The sequence below is a fragment of the Sebastes umbrosus genome, chromosome 6 (assembly GCF_015220745.1).
Source record: "Sebastes umbrosus isolate fSebUmb1 chromosome 6, fSebUmb1.pri, whole genome shotgun sequence".
Lineage (NCBI taxonomy): Eukaryota > Metazoa > Chordata > Actinopteri > Perciformes > Sebastidae > Sebastes > Sebastes umbrosus.
In genome coordinates this window covers 20433362-20445406 of record NC_051274.1, presented here as the reverse complement: position 1 = coordinate 20445406, position 12045 = coordinate 20433362, and the positions used below count along the sequence as shown (strand labels likewise).

General features: G+C 38.3%; 1 protein-coding gene and 2 long non-coding RNA genes across 3 annotated transcripts; 1 reads left to right on the top strand and 2 right to left on the bottom strand.

Moving 5' to 3' along the window:
- The first annotated feature begins 127 nt into the window (after window positions 1-127).
- On the top strand, window positions 128-5712 carry capza1b (capping actin protein of muscle Z-line subunit alpha 1b). Its single transcript, XM_037772830.1, has 10 exons — window positions 128-281; window positions 2434-2497; window positions 2640-2691; window positions 2895-2958; window positions 3053-3259; window positions 3349-3428; window positions 3537-3615; window positions 3721-3792; window positions 3965-4027; window positions 4157-5712. The coding sequence occupies exons 1-10, from the start codon at window positions 243-245 to the stop codon at window positions 4295-4297; spliced, it is 861 nt and encodes a 286-aa protein (XP_037628758.1). The 5' UTR covers window positions 128-242; the 3' UTR covers window positions 4298-5712.
- Window positions 5713-7104: 1392 nt separating this feature from the next.
- On the bottom strand, window positions 7105-7794 carry LOC119490667. The gene is made up of 2 exons (XR_005207452.1): window positions 7657-7794; window positions 7105-7211 (listed from the first exon to the last, which is right to left on the bottom strand). It is a non-coding gene; the product is annotated as an uncharacterized LOC119490667 (long non-coding RNA).
- A 684-nt stretch (window positions 7795-8478) lies between these two features.
- LOC119490668 lies at window positions 8479-8805 on the bottom strand. Its single transcript, XR_005207453.1, has 2 exons — window positions 8664-8805; window positions 8479-8554 (listed from the first exon to the last, which is right to left on the bottom strand). It is a non-coding gene; the product is annotated as an uncharacterized LOC119490668 (long non-coding RNA).
- Between the last annotated feature and the right edge of the window lie 3240 nt (window positions 8806-12045).

Here is a 12045-nt window from a genome sequence, read left to right as displayed (position 1 = left end):
CGAGCCAAACCGGAAGCAGTAGACAAATAAATTAACAGAGCTTTTTAACGCCCTCTTGCGTTATAAAGTAATTAATTTAAGTGTGTGGTTATTCTCTGTCGAAGCACAGTAATACAAATATTTTACGAGACATATTTTAAAATTACTTTGTGGACGATTATTCACTTAATTTGCTCTAATGCCAACCAGCAGCACGGCCACTGTCAGTCAGCTGGGTAGAGGTGGGGTCACAAAGAGCCAAGATGGCGGACTTTGAGGAGCCGCTGTCAGATGAGGAGAAGGTCTGAAGACTATTTTACTCTTTGCTTAACGCTATTTTATCTTATTTCTAGAGAGAGATAAACGTGTTACATGCTCACACACATTGACTTTGTAAAGAGTCAGTTTGTGGTCACGTATGGGAATGATAAACTAGTGTTTTTTAAAGCTATACCACTAGCTAACTAGCCAATGCTAGTTAAAGCTTACAGTCGACATGAGAGGCTGCTAGTTCATAGAGGTTTAACTTCACTTCATAGTGGTTGAGATTAATGTAAAATAAACAATGTCCGTGCCAGTGTGCACTCATTACAGTGTGGGCTACGTTTTCCTCTCATGTACTGTTTAGCTATCATCAGCGGCTAATGGTTGCTTTGCTTTGGATTTCTGGGTCAAACAGATTCAGTTGCAGCTCAAATACCTGCTGGCCTCACATGGCTTGAGATCAGGATAGATGGGTGCCTACAGTTTAGTGACACCCTACCAGTGGCACTACTGTTACACACACACACATTAACAATTGGGGGTCAAAGTAAATTATTATGAATGACAGAGTTTCCAGTGTTTCTGACTGAGAATGACATTTTCTGTGCACCATAATAATAATAATCTGAACACCAACAGGGTGGTTTCAAAGCTAGAAACAATAGTAGTCACCAGGGTCTGAAATCAACCTTTTTCCTCACTGTGGCAGGTCACTGAACATTTCTACTGGCCACTCATTTTTTTTGTCTGCCACTTCTGAAATCTAGGTACAAAGCTTTAAAACTGTAAACACTGAGTCAGTCAGTGGTACCAGACTGTAGAATTATGCAATATATCATGTAACCTTAATGCATGACTATATTTGGTAACACTTCATTTTACAGGTCTGCAAATTTCATGGTAATTAGGTGATAATTAACAAGTTACCTATTTGAAATTTCTTTGGAATTACTGCCAAATTACCCAAATATTTACCTCCAAAACCAAAACTAAAACTAATAGAAGACACTTCTGATCAGCACAAATCTCACCATTGTGTGACTTATTGTCTACACAGATGTAACCTGGTAGCTGATGTCATGATTCAGGGAGTTTTTTAAAGAAATTTCAAAGAAGTTATTTGCTAATTATCATCTATTTACCAGCAGACATAGAAATAAAACATATCAATTAACTTTGTATTCTTTTCCTGGAAATGTATTAAATAAATCACCAGCTATTGGGGAAATAGCGGAATATAATTATTAAATAATGTTTATAGTAAAGTTATTTTCAATAGATTTATAGGTAAATATTGGGGGTAATTTGGCAGTATTTCCAAAGAAATTTCAAATAGGTAACTTTCTAATTATCACCTAATTACCATGAAATTTGTGGACCTGTAAAATTAAGTGTTACCATATATTTAATTGAGGCTTTAGAATTGCTTTGTAAAAATAATATTTCTTAATATAAGGAAAACCTGTCTGCCATGGTGGCAGGTGACATGAAATTGGTGCTAATTTCATTCCCTGGTGGCGATATTTTCCCGATAACATACAGAGATATTTAAGATTAAAGGTCAGGCGATCAACGGGAAAATTGAGGGCAAGATGATGGCATGTTTTTTACAGCAACATAACACATAGTCTAGACAAGCTGTTTCCAATGCAGTGTCCATTCTGTATTCATAAAGCAGTGTATTGATGTTTATTCTTTCATTTCCCTCCCGAATTAAAAAAGCTTAAATTAAAATATGTCACTTATGCTCCCTGAAGTTACTTATTTCATTAAACATGCTTGCTACAATTTTGTAATTGAGTGGTTTTCATTTTGTAATCGAGATGCTTTAATCATTACTTGTTTAAGCATAATAGATGTAAACCAAAATGTTAAGTCGGCTTCACCATAGGTGAGGCCAAAAACTCTCTTTGCAAAACTGAAAATGCATCTTAGTATCAGCTATGGCAATATGCTAAGGGTACAACTGGATGCCAAATTACTAATAAACTAGGTAACACAATTTTACAACTTATTGATGGTACAGATGTTGAAGTTTGAGTAGATTTATTTTGCTTATTGAAGAGTGAAAACCATGTTAATTATATAAAATATAAATTTGTAATGTCTCTCTTTTTTATTGACTATATACAGCAAGTCATATTGTCATGATAGCTGAATTAATTGTTTGCATTTAAATTGCTTCCATAGGTCCGCATAGCAGCCAACTTTGTGACTCATGCCCCCCCGGGAGAGTTCAATGAGGTCTTCAATGGTAAGAAGTAGCTGATTGTGACAAGATGTGCATGATATCACTACTGTCTTTAGTATAATATATTATAATATAATTTGCCTCCGATATTGATATTTTTTTGTCTTTTAAGAGCATAAACAGTGGTTTCTTTTTGTCTTGCTAGATGTGCGGCTTCTTCTCAACAATGACAACCTCCTCAGGGAGGGGGCATCACAGTAAGTAACACTCAATTACGACAAACATCACAGATTTACACAGTTCAAAACACCTAAGCCTCCATACTGTGTGTGGGGATATATCCACAAATTGTGATTTATATATTAGGCAGCGAGGAATTTAAGCATGGCCAGTGGAAAACATTTTGGTGTCATGTTATGAATGCCTAATGTACCTTTGTGTCCTTTCTATTTGTGTTTAGCTCCTTTGCCCAGTACAACATGGATCAGTTTACTCCTGCCAAACTAGAGGGCTACGAAGAGCCGGTACGTTTCATCCTCAAGTCTTTCCTATTTTTTCCAGAAGAGCAGGCGTCAAAGCCAGACTTTAAAAAAAATCTTTCCTCTCCCTTATTGATAGGTTCTGATCACAGAGCACGGTGACTTGGGTCAGGGACGTTTCCTCGACCCCCGCAACCGTTTGGCGTTCCGCTTTGACCACCTAAGAAAAGAGGTGAGCGACGTGCAGCCATATGAAGGAGAGACGGCCCTGAGAAGCTGGAGAGATGCCTGTGATAGTTCCCTGAGTGCCTACGTCAAAGAGCACTATCCCACCGGAGTCTGCACGGTAAGGCGCACAAAAATAGTGACAAAATATTCATCCAAGCAATAGACTACATTTGACCCATACTTAACCATACCATCCGTGTGTTGCAGGTATATGGGAAAACGGTCGATGGTCAGCAAACTATCATAGCCTGCATTGAAGGACATCAGTTTCAACCCAAAAACTTCTGGTATAGTAGCCTAGTTTTTATTTAATAATTGGTCTTTCAGTTCTATTAAGCTCCCTGATGCTGCCGACTGGTTGTAATGTAGAGCTTCTCTTCTGTTCTGTAACACAGGAATGGTCGCTGTAGGTCAGAGTGGAAGCTTACCATCGGTCAGTCCACTGCTCAGGTGGTGGGGGTGTTGAAAATCCAGGTGAAGTAAATTCAGTGAGCTCATCTGCATAAAAGATAAATAAGTCATGGATGAATATTTTTTTTAAAACTTCAGCTTACTAATGAAGTTCTTCTCTGTCTCAAGGTGCACTATTATGAAGATGGGAATGTGCAGCTGGTTAGCCATAAGGAGGTAGAGGAATCAATACCAGTGACTGTAAGTACTTTTTGTTATATACATAAGCACTCTTTCAGCAGTGGTTTTAACCTTGTGTTGCTTACAAAGATTAAGACTGGCTGTGTCAGCTCCGTGTATACAAAGCGGAAGTCATCCATCTCTATAAGTAAAGGATAAAAAGGTGATGATTATATGTGTGTTTTTAAAACAGAATGAAAGCCAGACAGCCAAGGAATTTGTTGACATTATTGAGAATGCGGAAAATGACTACCAGGTAAGCTGCATTTTATTGACTACACATTAGATATACTGATATTTAAAATGACAGATTGCTTTTATCGAAATGAACATAAAGAAACATTTTGAAATTAGAAAATATTATATTGTTTGTTTTTGCCCTCAGACTGCAATCAGTGAGAACTACCAGACCATGTCTGACACCACCTTCAAGGCCCTGCGTCGCCAGCTGCCTGTCACACGCACCAAGATCGACTGGAATAAGATCTTAAGTTACAAAATTGGCAAGGAGATGCAGAATGCCTAGTGGAAGGTCAGGAACTTAACCAGGGGAGACTCATGCTCCACTGGGCCCCACAACAACCCGCCTATAACATGCGCAAGGACTAACCAAAGCAAAGCTATATCAGTATGGGGCAAGGAATTAATAAAAAAAAAAAAACGAAACAAAAAAAAGTATAACTGAAGATTTGCAGACAATTAGGCACAGATATCCGTCTGCTGTAAGGAAGGTTGCGGTTATGGAGATAATCGTGGTTTTGGAGAAAGTGGCAACTTCTGGGTGTGTGTTGTGAAAGAATTGTGTTGGGTTCAGCGAGCAGGGCTGTGCTCAGGACGGCTACATTAAAAGATGTAAATCTTCCGTATAAGGACTCAAAAGACCTCCAAAGATTCAGGATGTCAGAAGTTACAATATTTTCCCTTAGTCAAACTGATCCACACCTGTGATCGTGTCACAGTGGAGATCTCAGCACACGGGGGAAAAAAAACACACAACCGCACAAGGCAGCTGATGAGAGAAATTAAGCACACCATCACATATCAGGGGTTGATTTTTTTGGGATAAGAAAATAAGAATTTTTTTAAAGTTTTTGTTTGTTGTCATGAATGGAGGAATTGGATGCATCAGTAAAAATCTGGGTTTTGACAAGAAAATGAATAGCCGTCATACCAAGCTTAATCCTGAACTGACAACTTAGTTAAACGTTTGCTAATGAAATTGACAGTATTTCTACCTGTTGTTAACATTTAGCAGTGGCATGATCCTCAGCATAGCTCTGTTCCTGCACTGTAGTATGTTTGTCGGTGTCTGTCAGGGCTGAGGGAGTGTTAAACTTGTCTTCTGTTGTGCTCCACTGATGTAAATGTGTCTCTCCACCCATGCAAAGAAATGATGACTGAATTAAGATAAAGCAACTTCTACGCCGTTGCATCTATAATGCATTCTCTGTTCTGTTACTTCTGGCAACACCACCTCCCATCGCTGTACAGCTTTTCCTTTGTGAAAAGGAAAACATACTCATTATTAACCAAGATTTATTTGCCAAAATCTCTTTCCTATGGTAAAGAACTCCATCCTCCTACCCATGTATGCAAAATTTCTATTTTAATACGCTGGTTTTTTGTTGGAGTCTTAGAATATTGCACTCTTTAACTGTAACAAACTGACTGTGTATTGGTCAATGCCAAGTGAACGCAAAGCAGTTGCCATGTAAGGCAAGATCATATACTATATATTTACGTTACATGACTTCTGTCAGGCCATATCATACTGTATGTGTTACATAATGTCTAAGTAGGCTGACTCTGGATCAGTTACTTGTTAGCTATACTATGTGCTGTGTTCAACCCTCACACTATACTACAACTGTGTGCCGATCAGTTATAAAGTTCAAGACTGTACTGCCCCATTCTGTTGTACAAATAAATGGACTGAACATCTTGGCTTGTTGTTGTTTTACATAGCCTGTTAAGGTGAGACCCCCCTAGGCAAAAACATTGTTTTTCATGCACTGGTCAATTGAGATTTTAGGCTATTTTGCTTCCATAACGTGTTCTTTCAGACTAGGGCAGGGGTCAGAAACCTTTACTATCAAAAGACCCATTTTAGGCAAAAAAAAAAATCTGTCTGGAGCCACAAAACATTTGAGCATTGTGATGAAGGTAACACAGCTTATAGTCTAAGTATATAGTATATAAGTCTAATGCAGTGAGGGCCAAAGTGCAAATGTGCGACGGAGTATTAGGGCCACATTGACGGAAAACAAATATGAGATTTTCAGAATAAAGTCATAACTTTATGAGAAAAAAAGTTTTAATATTACGAGAATAAAGTCATAACTTTACAAGAATGAAGTCATAACTTTACGAGAAAAAAGTCATAACTTTACGAGAATAAAGTTACAACTTTACAAGAAAAAAGTCTTTATATTACGAGAAAAAAGTCGTAATATTACGAGAATAAAGTCATAACTTTACGAGAAAATAACTTAAAATTACTACTTTATAATATTGAGTATATTCTCATAATACTACGACTTTTTTCTCTTAAACTTCTGACTTTATTCTCGTAATATTATGACTTTATTCTCATAAACTTGTGACTTTATTCTCATAAACTTGTGACTTTATTCTCATAATATTACAACTCTTTTTCTCATGAACTTTTGACTTTTTCCTCGTTACGTTATGACATTATTCTCGAAATCTCAGATTTTTTTTTTTTTTCCTCAATGTGCCGTTTTTCTTTAAATTAGTTTTTTTCTCATACTCTGAGCCAGAAATCTCCACTTCAGTAGCACTTACATACACTAAACTTTCCTGTTTCATTCTAAATTTGTTATTTATTCCTCTATTTTACAGAGGGCTTTGTTCATACAGTATAACTCTGTTATGAGTGTCTGTATTTTGAAACAAGAAAGAAAAGTTGCTGCACTAGAACGCAGTTTGCTGCTCTTTCACTCCCAGCTGTGAAATAGCTCCAAACGATGCTCCTCTTTGGTTCAGCCCATCACTGCAATTATGTGTCAGATTAAACTAGTTTGAATGCACACAACATGACAACAGAGAAGCAAAAAGTACATGCACTAATGTGTGTTCACGACAACGTATATAGTCTTATATAGTTATACTCTTTGATGAAATACAAATGGGTACAACGTAGAAGAGAGAAACTGATCCCTTTTATGGTATCGATCCTATTGACCTTAAAATCGACTTTCAAAACAAGATGTAAAACCTGTAGTATCGATGTTTTGGTATTGATCCGCCCACTATATTTAAGTATTCATACAGCAGAGAGAGGGAAATAGAAACCCAGCACAGTCTGCAGTATTTAGTTGATGCAAATGTATTGCATAGTGTTTATTAAAGGGTTAGTAGTAGGCACCACAGCTGCATCCACAGAGGACTCTTGTTCTTGTATTCATCTTCTGTTCCTCCTGTTTTTAGAAATGATAAAAACACATTAGTACAAAAGCTCAATAAAAGAATACAGTTCAACAAAAATACGACAGTGAGAAGATGTCTGTAAGTCAAAGACAGCTAGAGTTGTTGTTTGGTCCTGGAGAGGCTTCATCACTTCACAACTGATGAAGCTTCTGAGCAACGAAGAACAAACATTGAAATACAAGGATTCTTATTCTTTCAGATCTCTTTCAGAGAAGAAAATGATGGAAAGAAAACAGGAGAGACGAGTTCTGAACTGAGGGATGAAACACCTTCAAGAACTGACAACAAGTCCAGCTGCCTTTTGACTTATGACCAAGACAGCTCATCACGAAAGCCTTCATTGTATGTTCATTGTACATCTTATCTTGTCAGATCTGGTCAAATTCTGTCAAAGTGTCTCACTGATTAATAATTTCTATGTAAATGCATCCTTACCTTCGAGAAGACGTTGCAGAACAAGGCGCAGAAGCCGTTTTTCTTCTTGGAGTCTTTGGACTGAGACAGAGAAGAAGAAGCACTCGTCTCAAATTGGTTGCCATCGATCCCGGCTTCAGCAACAGGCGGGTCCTTGAGGAATTCCTTTTCTAATGAGACAACATCTCTGGTCGTGTCAGGTGCTATGTCCTCTACCTCCATGTGGTCTTCCAACTCCGGTGGAGTGGGAAAGAGGTCTGTATTCGGGAAGACGCTGGAAGAGGTGGAGGGGGACGTCACTCGAGGAGAAGGAGAGGACTGTTTCACTGATGTCAAGTCAGTGCTCGCTGACTTGACCGTTCCACAGAACCATCTCCTCCACGTGGACTCCTTCTTGGGGTTCTTAATTCCAGCGTCCGTCTCCTCATCAAAAGATGTGTTTTTGCGAATCCTTTTCTGGACTACGGTTCCTCGTCCGGTGAGGAAGGATTTCAGAGTGTTGATAGCTCCTGGCAATGTCCTCTTGGCTGCTCTGTCCTTTGTCTCCTGGTAGCTGGCAGAGACAGATCCTCCATCCAGTGAGGTTTGTATGGCCACTGATAGGGCACAGCTGACCTCTACAGCTATGGCATCCGTAAATTCAGGCGAAACCCTAACAGGGATGTGCACACCGTTGATATCGCGGAGGGCCTGACTGAAGGAGCATTCCAAACTACTCTGGATGTTGTAGTTGAAGCCCTCCGTCAGCTTCTGCACGGACGAGGGACTCAGGGTGAAGGGGTCAGATGTGGCGGATATCTTATGTAGGGCCGTGTTAATGACAGACTCCGAGATGAAGCTCAGCACATCTGTGCACATTTCAGTCAGCTGCTTTTTCACATCTGCATTGTAAATGCCCTCGCTTACTTCCCTCCATTGCCTAAAAAAAAAGAAAGAACAGATACAAAAGGTTAAACACAGAAATAATGCACACAAATGTCATAAATGTATTCAAAAGTAGAGTTTCAGTGGGGATATGAATAGCATACTCTTCACTGAGTCTCAGGAAGAATCTTCTTATTAGAGTAGACATTGTGGAAGAATTTAGGACAGGTCGCCAGTCTGTTGCTTCTGCATTTTCCTTCTGGGAAAATATAACATGTCTATGCTCTTCTGAGGGTTCTGGAGGCAAAGCTGTTCTGGCTGTAGTCTGTTTACCAGCCTCAGTGTTGTCATATTCTCCCTGGCCTTCAGCGGGCAAGACTTTAATTATCTGAGCCGTGGAAGTAGGACTGGCGGTTTTGTGTAAGGCCTGAGAGCAGCTGTCCACCAGATCAGGGGACACTTTTTCCTCACTGTCGACGGCAGCCCTCAGAACCCAGTCACGAGAGTCGCTGGATACACAACTTCTCACCTCCTTCTGGCAATCTGTTGCATCCACCTGATGAAATGAGCTTAAGGAGTTTGGAGTCGGGAGGTTCCTCATCTCCGTCTTTACGAAGTCCTCTTCTTCGTCAGCGAGCTCCAGATGGGAGGATCTCAGGTCGTGTTTGGAAGAAGCTCTGAATTTGACCTTCTTGTTCTTGTTTTTGCGAAAGGTGCTCTTGCACAACATCTTCAGCTTTTTGAAGAATGACCTGCAAGCTGGTTTCTTGGCCCTGCTGGAAGAATCAGTGACCGAAGCATCGTCCTGTTGTTGCTCACACTTGGTGACGGCCTGCTCAATCGCCTGCTGGACTAACATGTCGGCCGCTCCGGAGATGCTTGCGGTTGCGGAGTAAGCAGAGGAAGGCCGTCTATCTGAGACGAGGGTGTCCTCTCTTTCTCTGTTCGTGTCTGTATTCTAGTGGAGAAACACAAACATGTAAGCGGTGCCAGAAGACATATTCAAATCCTTTTCCTTACATCAAAGGTGGAAATACAACAGTGTTTATGTCCTGCATTCAGAATATTAGCATTAGCTGTATAATGTACTCAGTATCTTGATCTATAACATGTTACTGTACAACAACAGTAACATGTTGGATTTGATTTTCATGTTGAAAACTGGGAACCATTTGGTTTAAATCCAACTTTAATAATAATAATAATAATTAATTTAATTTATACAGCACACTTTAAAATACAGTGAAATCTCAAGGTGCTTCACAAAAAGGGCAAAACAATCACAATACAACGTTAAGACAATTTACACAAGAAACATGCGATTAAAAGCGTCAAAATAGGATGGATAAAATTATAGACAAATTCGTACTTTAAACCTTGATAGTTTTTTTTATGATATATATAGTTTATTCCTTTTCCTTACTTGCTGTATTTTATTATTCTGTGTTACAAAAAAGTACAAGTGAAACGTGTTTTACATTTTTGTCACATGTGGAACATCATTTCACTTGGGCTGCTTGCTCTAAGTTTTCTTGTGTTAAACAAGTATATGCTATACTGTAGGACTACTGCTTCAGTTGATATAACCACTTTATGTAATGTTGAGTATTGTTTTCATCCTGGTAATGTATTGGATATGCACATGATTTTATGATGTATTTTCTAAATAACTTATTTTCTAGCATTAAATAACAATTAAATATCGGAAAATGTTTTTCTCTGTTGATCTGAGGGAGATTATCTGTAGATATTCAGGTCACTGAGTAAAAGAACATGTAGCTTTAGTCTTGCGTTTAAATCATATGTGATGTAATTTGTTCATATATAATGACAAGTTTTTATCTTGTGTATGTGTAAAACTCACAGATTCAGCCTCAGAGTTTGTTAATTTTTTTTTCTTTTTTATATGTTTATTAATAATAATAATAATAATAATAATAATAATAAATTTTTATTTATATAGCGCTTTTCAAGAAACTCAAGACACTACACAGATAAAATAATCATAAAAAAGAGGACATCATAAAATATAAAACACACATCATTAATCCCACATTAAAAGCAGTTTTGATTTGAATGTGGACAGGTTGGTGGAGTTTCTGATGCACTGTGCAAATTAAAGTTAACTAAATCATTGTTGATTCTTGTGTAAAGTGCATTTAATCTACTTACCGTCCCTTCAGACATCATCAGATGACCTGGGTGGACTTCTGAGAGCTTCTTTTTTATAGTCAACGTGTTTTCTTCTTGCCAAAACATGCTGAACGCCGTTTAGTACATATACACTGTTTTCTGTCTGTTCGCTGTGGAGGTGTTCACTGTGTTCTGATAGAATGTCCATCTGTTATCATTCAACTATATGAATATTTGTATTTATTCAAATAAAACATTAGCAAAATGTACTTTGGATATCAATCAATGTAGAAAAATGGCCCCTGTGAGTATTATATTATCAAAATGTTACCCACATATCAATCATGTCCAGTGATGAAATGTAACTAAGTACATTTACTCAAGTACAGTACTAGAGGATTATCTTTTTCATGACAATTGTTGTTGTTGCTTGTTTTATTTTATCCCAAATTGTTGGGAATACATTTCACTTTGGGACAGCACTTTGTGAAATCATGTCATGTCACCTGGACAGAGACATTTAGTGTGGACACTAAAGTATAAAGGCTGATATTTCAGACTGTGTGTAGTTTGTTGTTAAACAGTACAGTTGGACCAAATCTATATATTTGTAGGTCACTATCATGTCATCGTAAGACAAGCAAAAAAGGTAAATGTCACCTTGCTGACCATGTTTTGTTTATTTTTCCGTTATATGATATATCCGCTCATGAACAGATGTATTATTATGTGAAGACTGAGCATGTGCAGTGTTAAAACTGTATTTGATGTTTGGGCTCTGACCTCATCACTCCCCAGCAAGGAGACACCAAACTCAGCCTGCAGCCACAGGCCAGGGGACATCTAAACTAAATGCAGCCCTTCAAGGACACATATTTTTACTTGTAAACCACTACAAGCTAACTTTGGTGACCCTGTGACCTTCCTCTGGTGTCACTGCCATACTAAAATGCCCTCTTTGTACACTACAGTTATCAACATTGCCATACAAATTTAATCTTTTAGCTCCACTACTGGTAAGGCACTAATCAACATCATGTTGTTCTTGTGGCTGAAATGAACACTGCAGCCTCTATAGGGGACACTAGTGGGACTCTGCAGATTGTTACCGTGGCAGTTTTTTGGTTGAAATGAAAACATTCCTGTAAGAAATGAAATTTAAGCTGTTGATGTTTCACATGACTTGGAAGGCAGCGTTTCTTCGCCTCCAGACTTTTGAATACTTTATTAAGTGTTGGGTGGTTTAATCTGCAAAGTATCCAACATCTACGGCTGTCAGAAAGAAAATGGAAATACTCAAGTAAAGTAAAAGTACCTTAAAAACTGTGCTTAAGTACAGCACTTGAGTAAATGCAGTTACATTCCACCACTGTGTGGCTGACATGGAGAGTGTCCCATTACTGCCAAAGTTTT

Bases quoted from the DNA above. Each gene is read 5' to 3' on its own strand.
- capza1b (XM_037772830.1), top strand. From the start codon at position 243: ATGGCGGACTTTGAGGAGCCGCTGTCAGATGAGGAGAAG. The intron at 2,498-2,639 runs GTAAGAAGTAGC...TTGTCTTGCTAG, and splicing joins GTTCAATGAGGTCTTCAATG to ATGTGCGGCTTCTTCTCAAC. The intron at 3,260-3,348 runs GTAAGGCGCACA...CGTGTGTTGCAG, and splicing joins ATCCCACCGGAGTCTGCACG to GTATATGGGAAAACGGTCGA.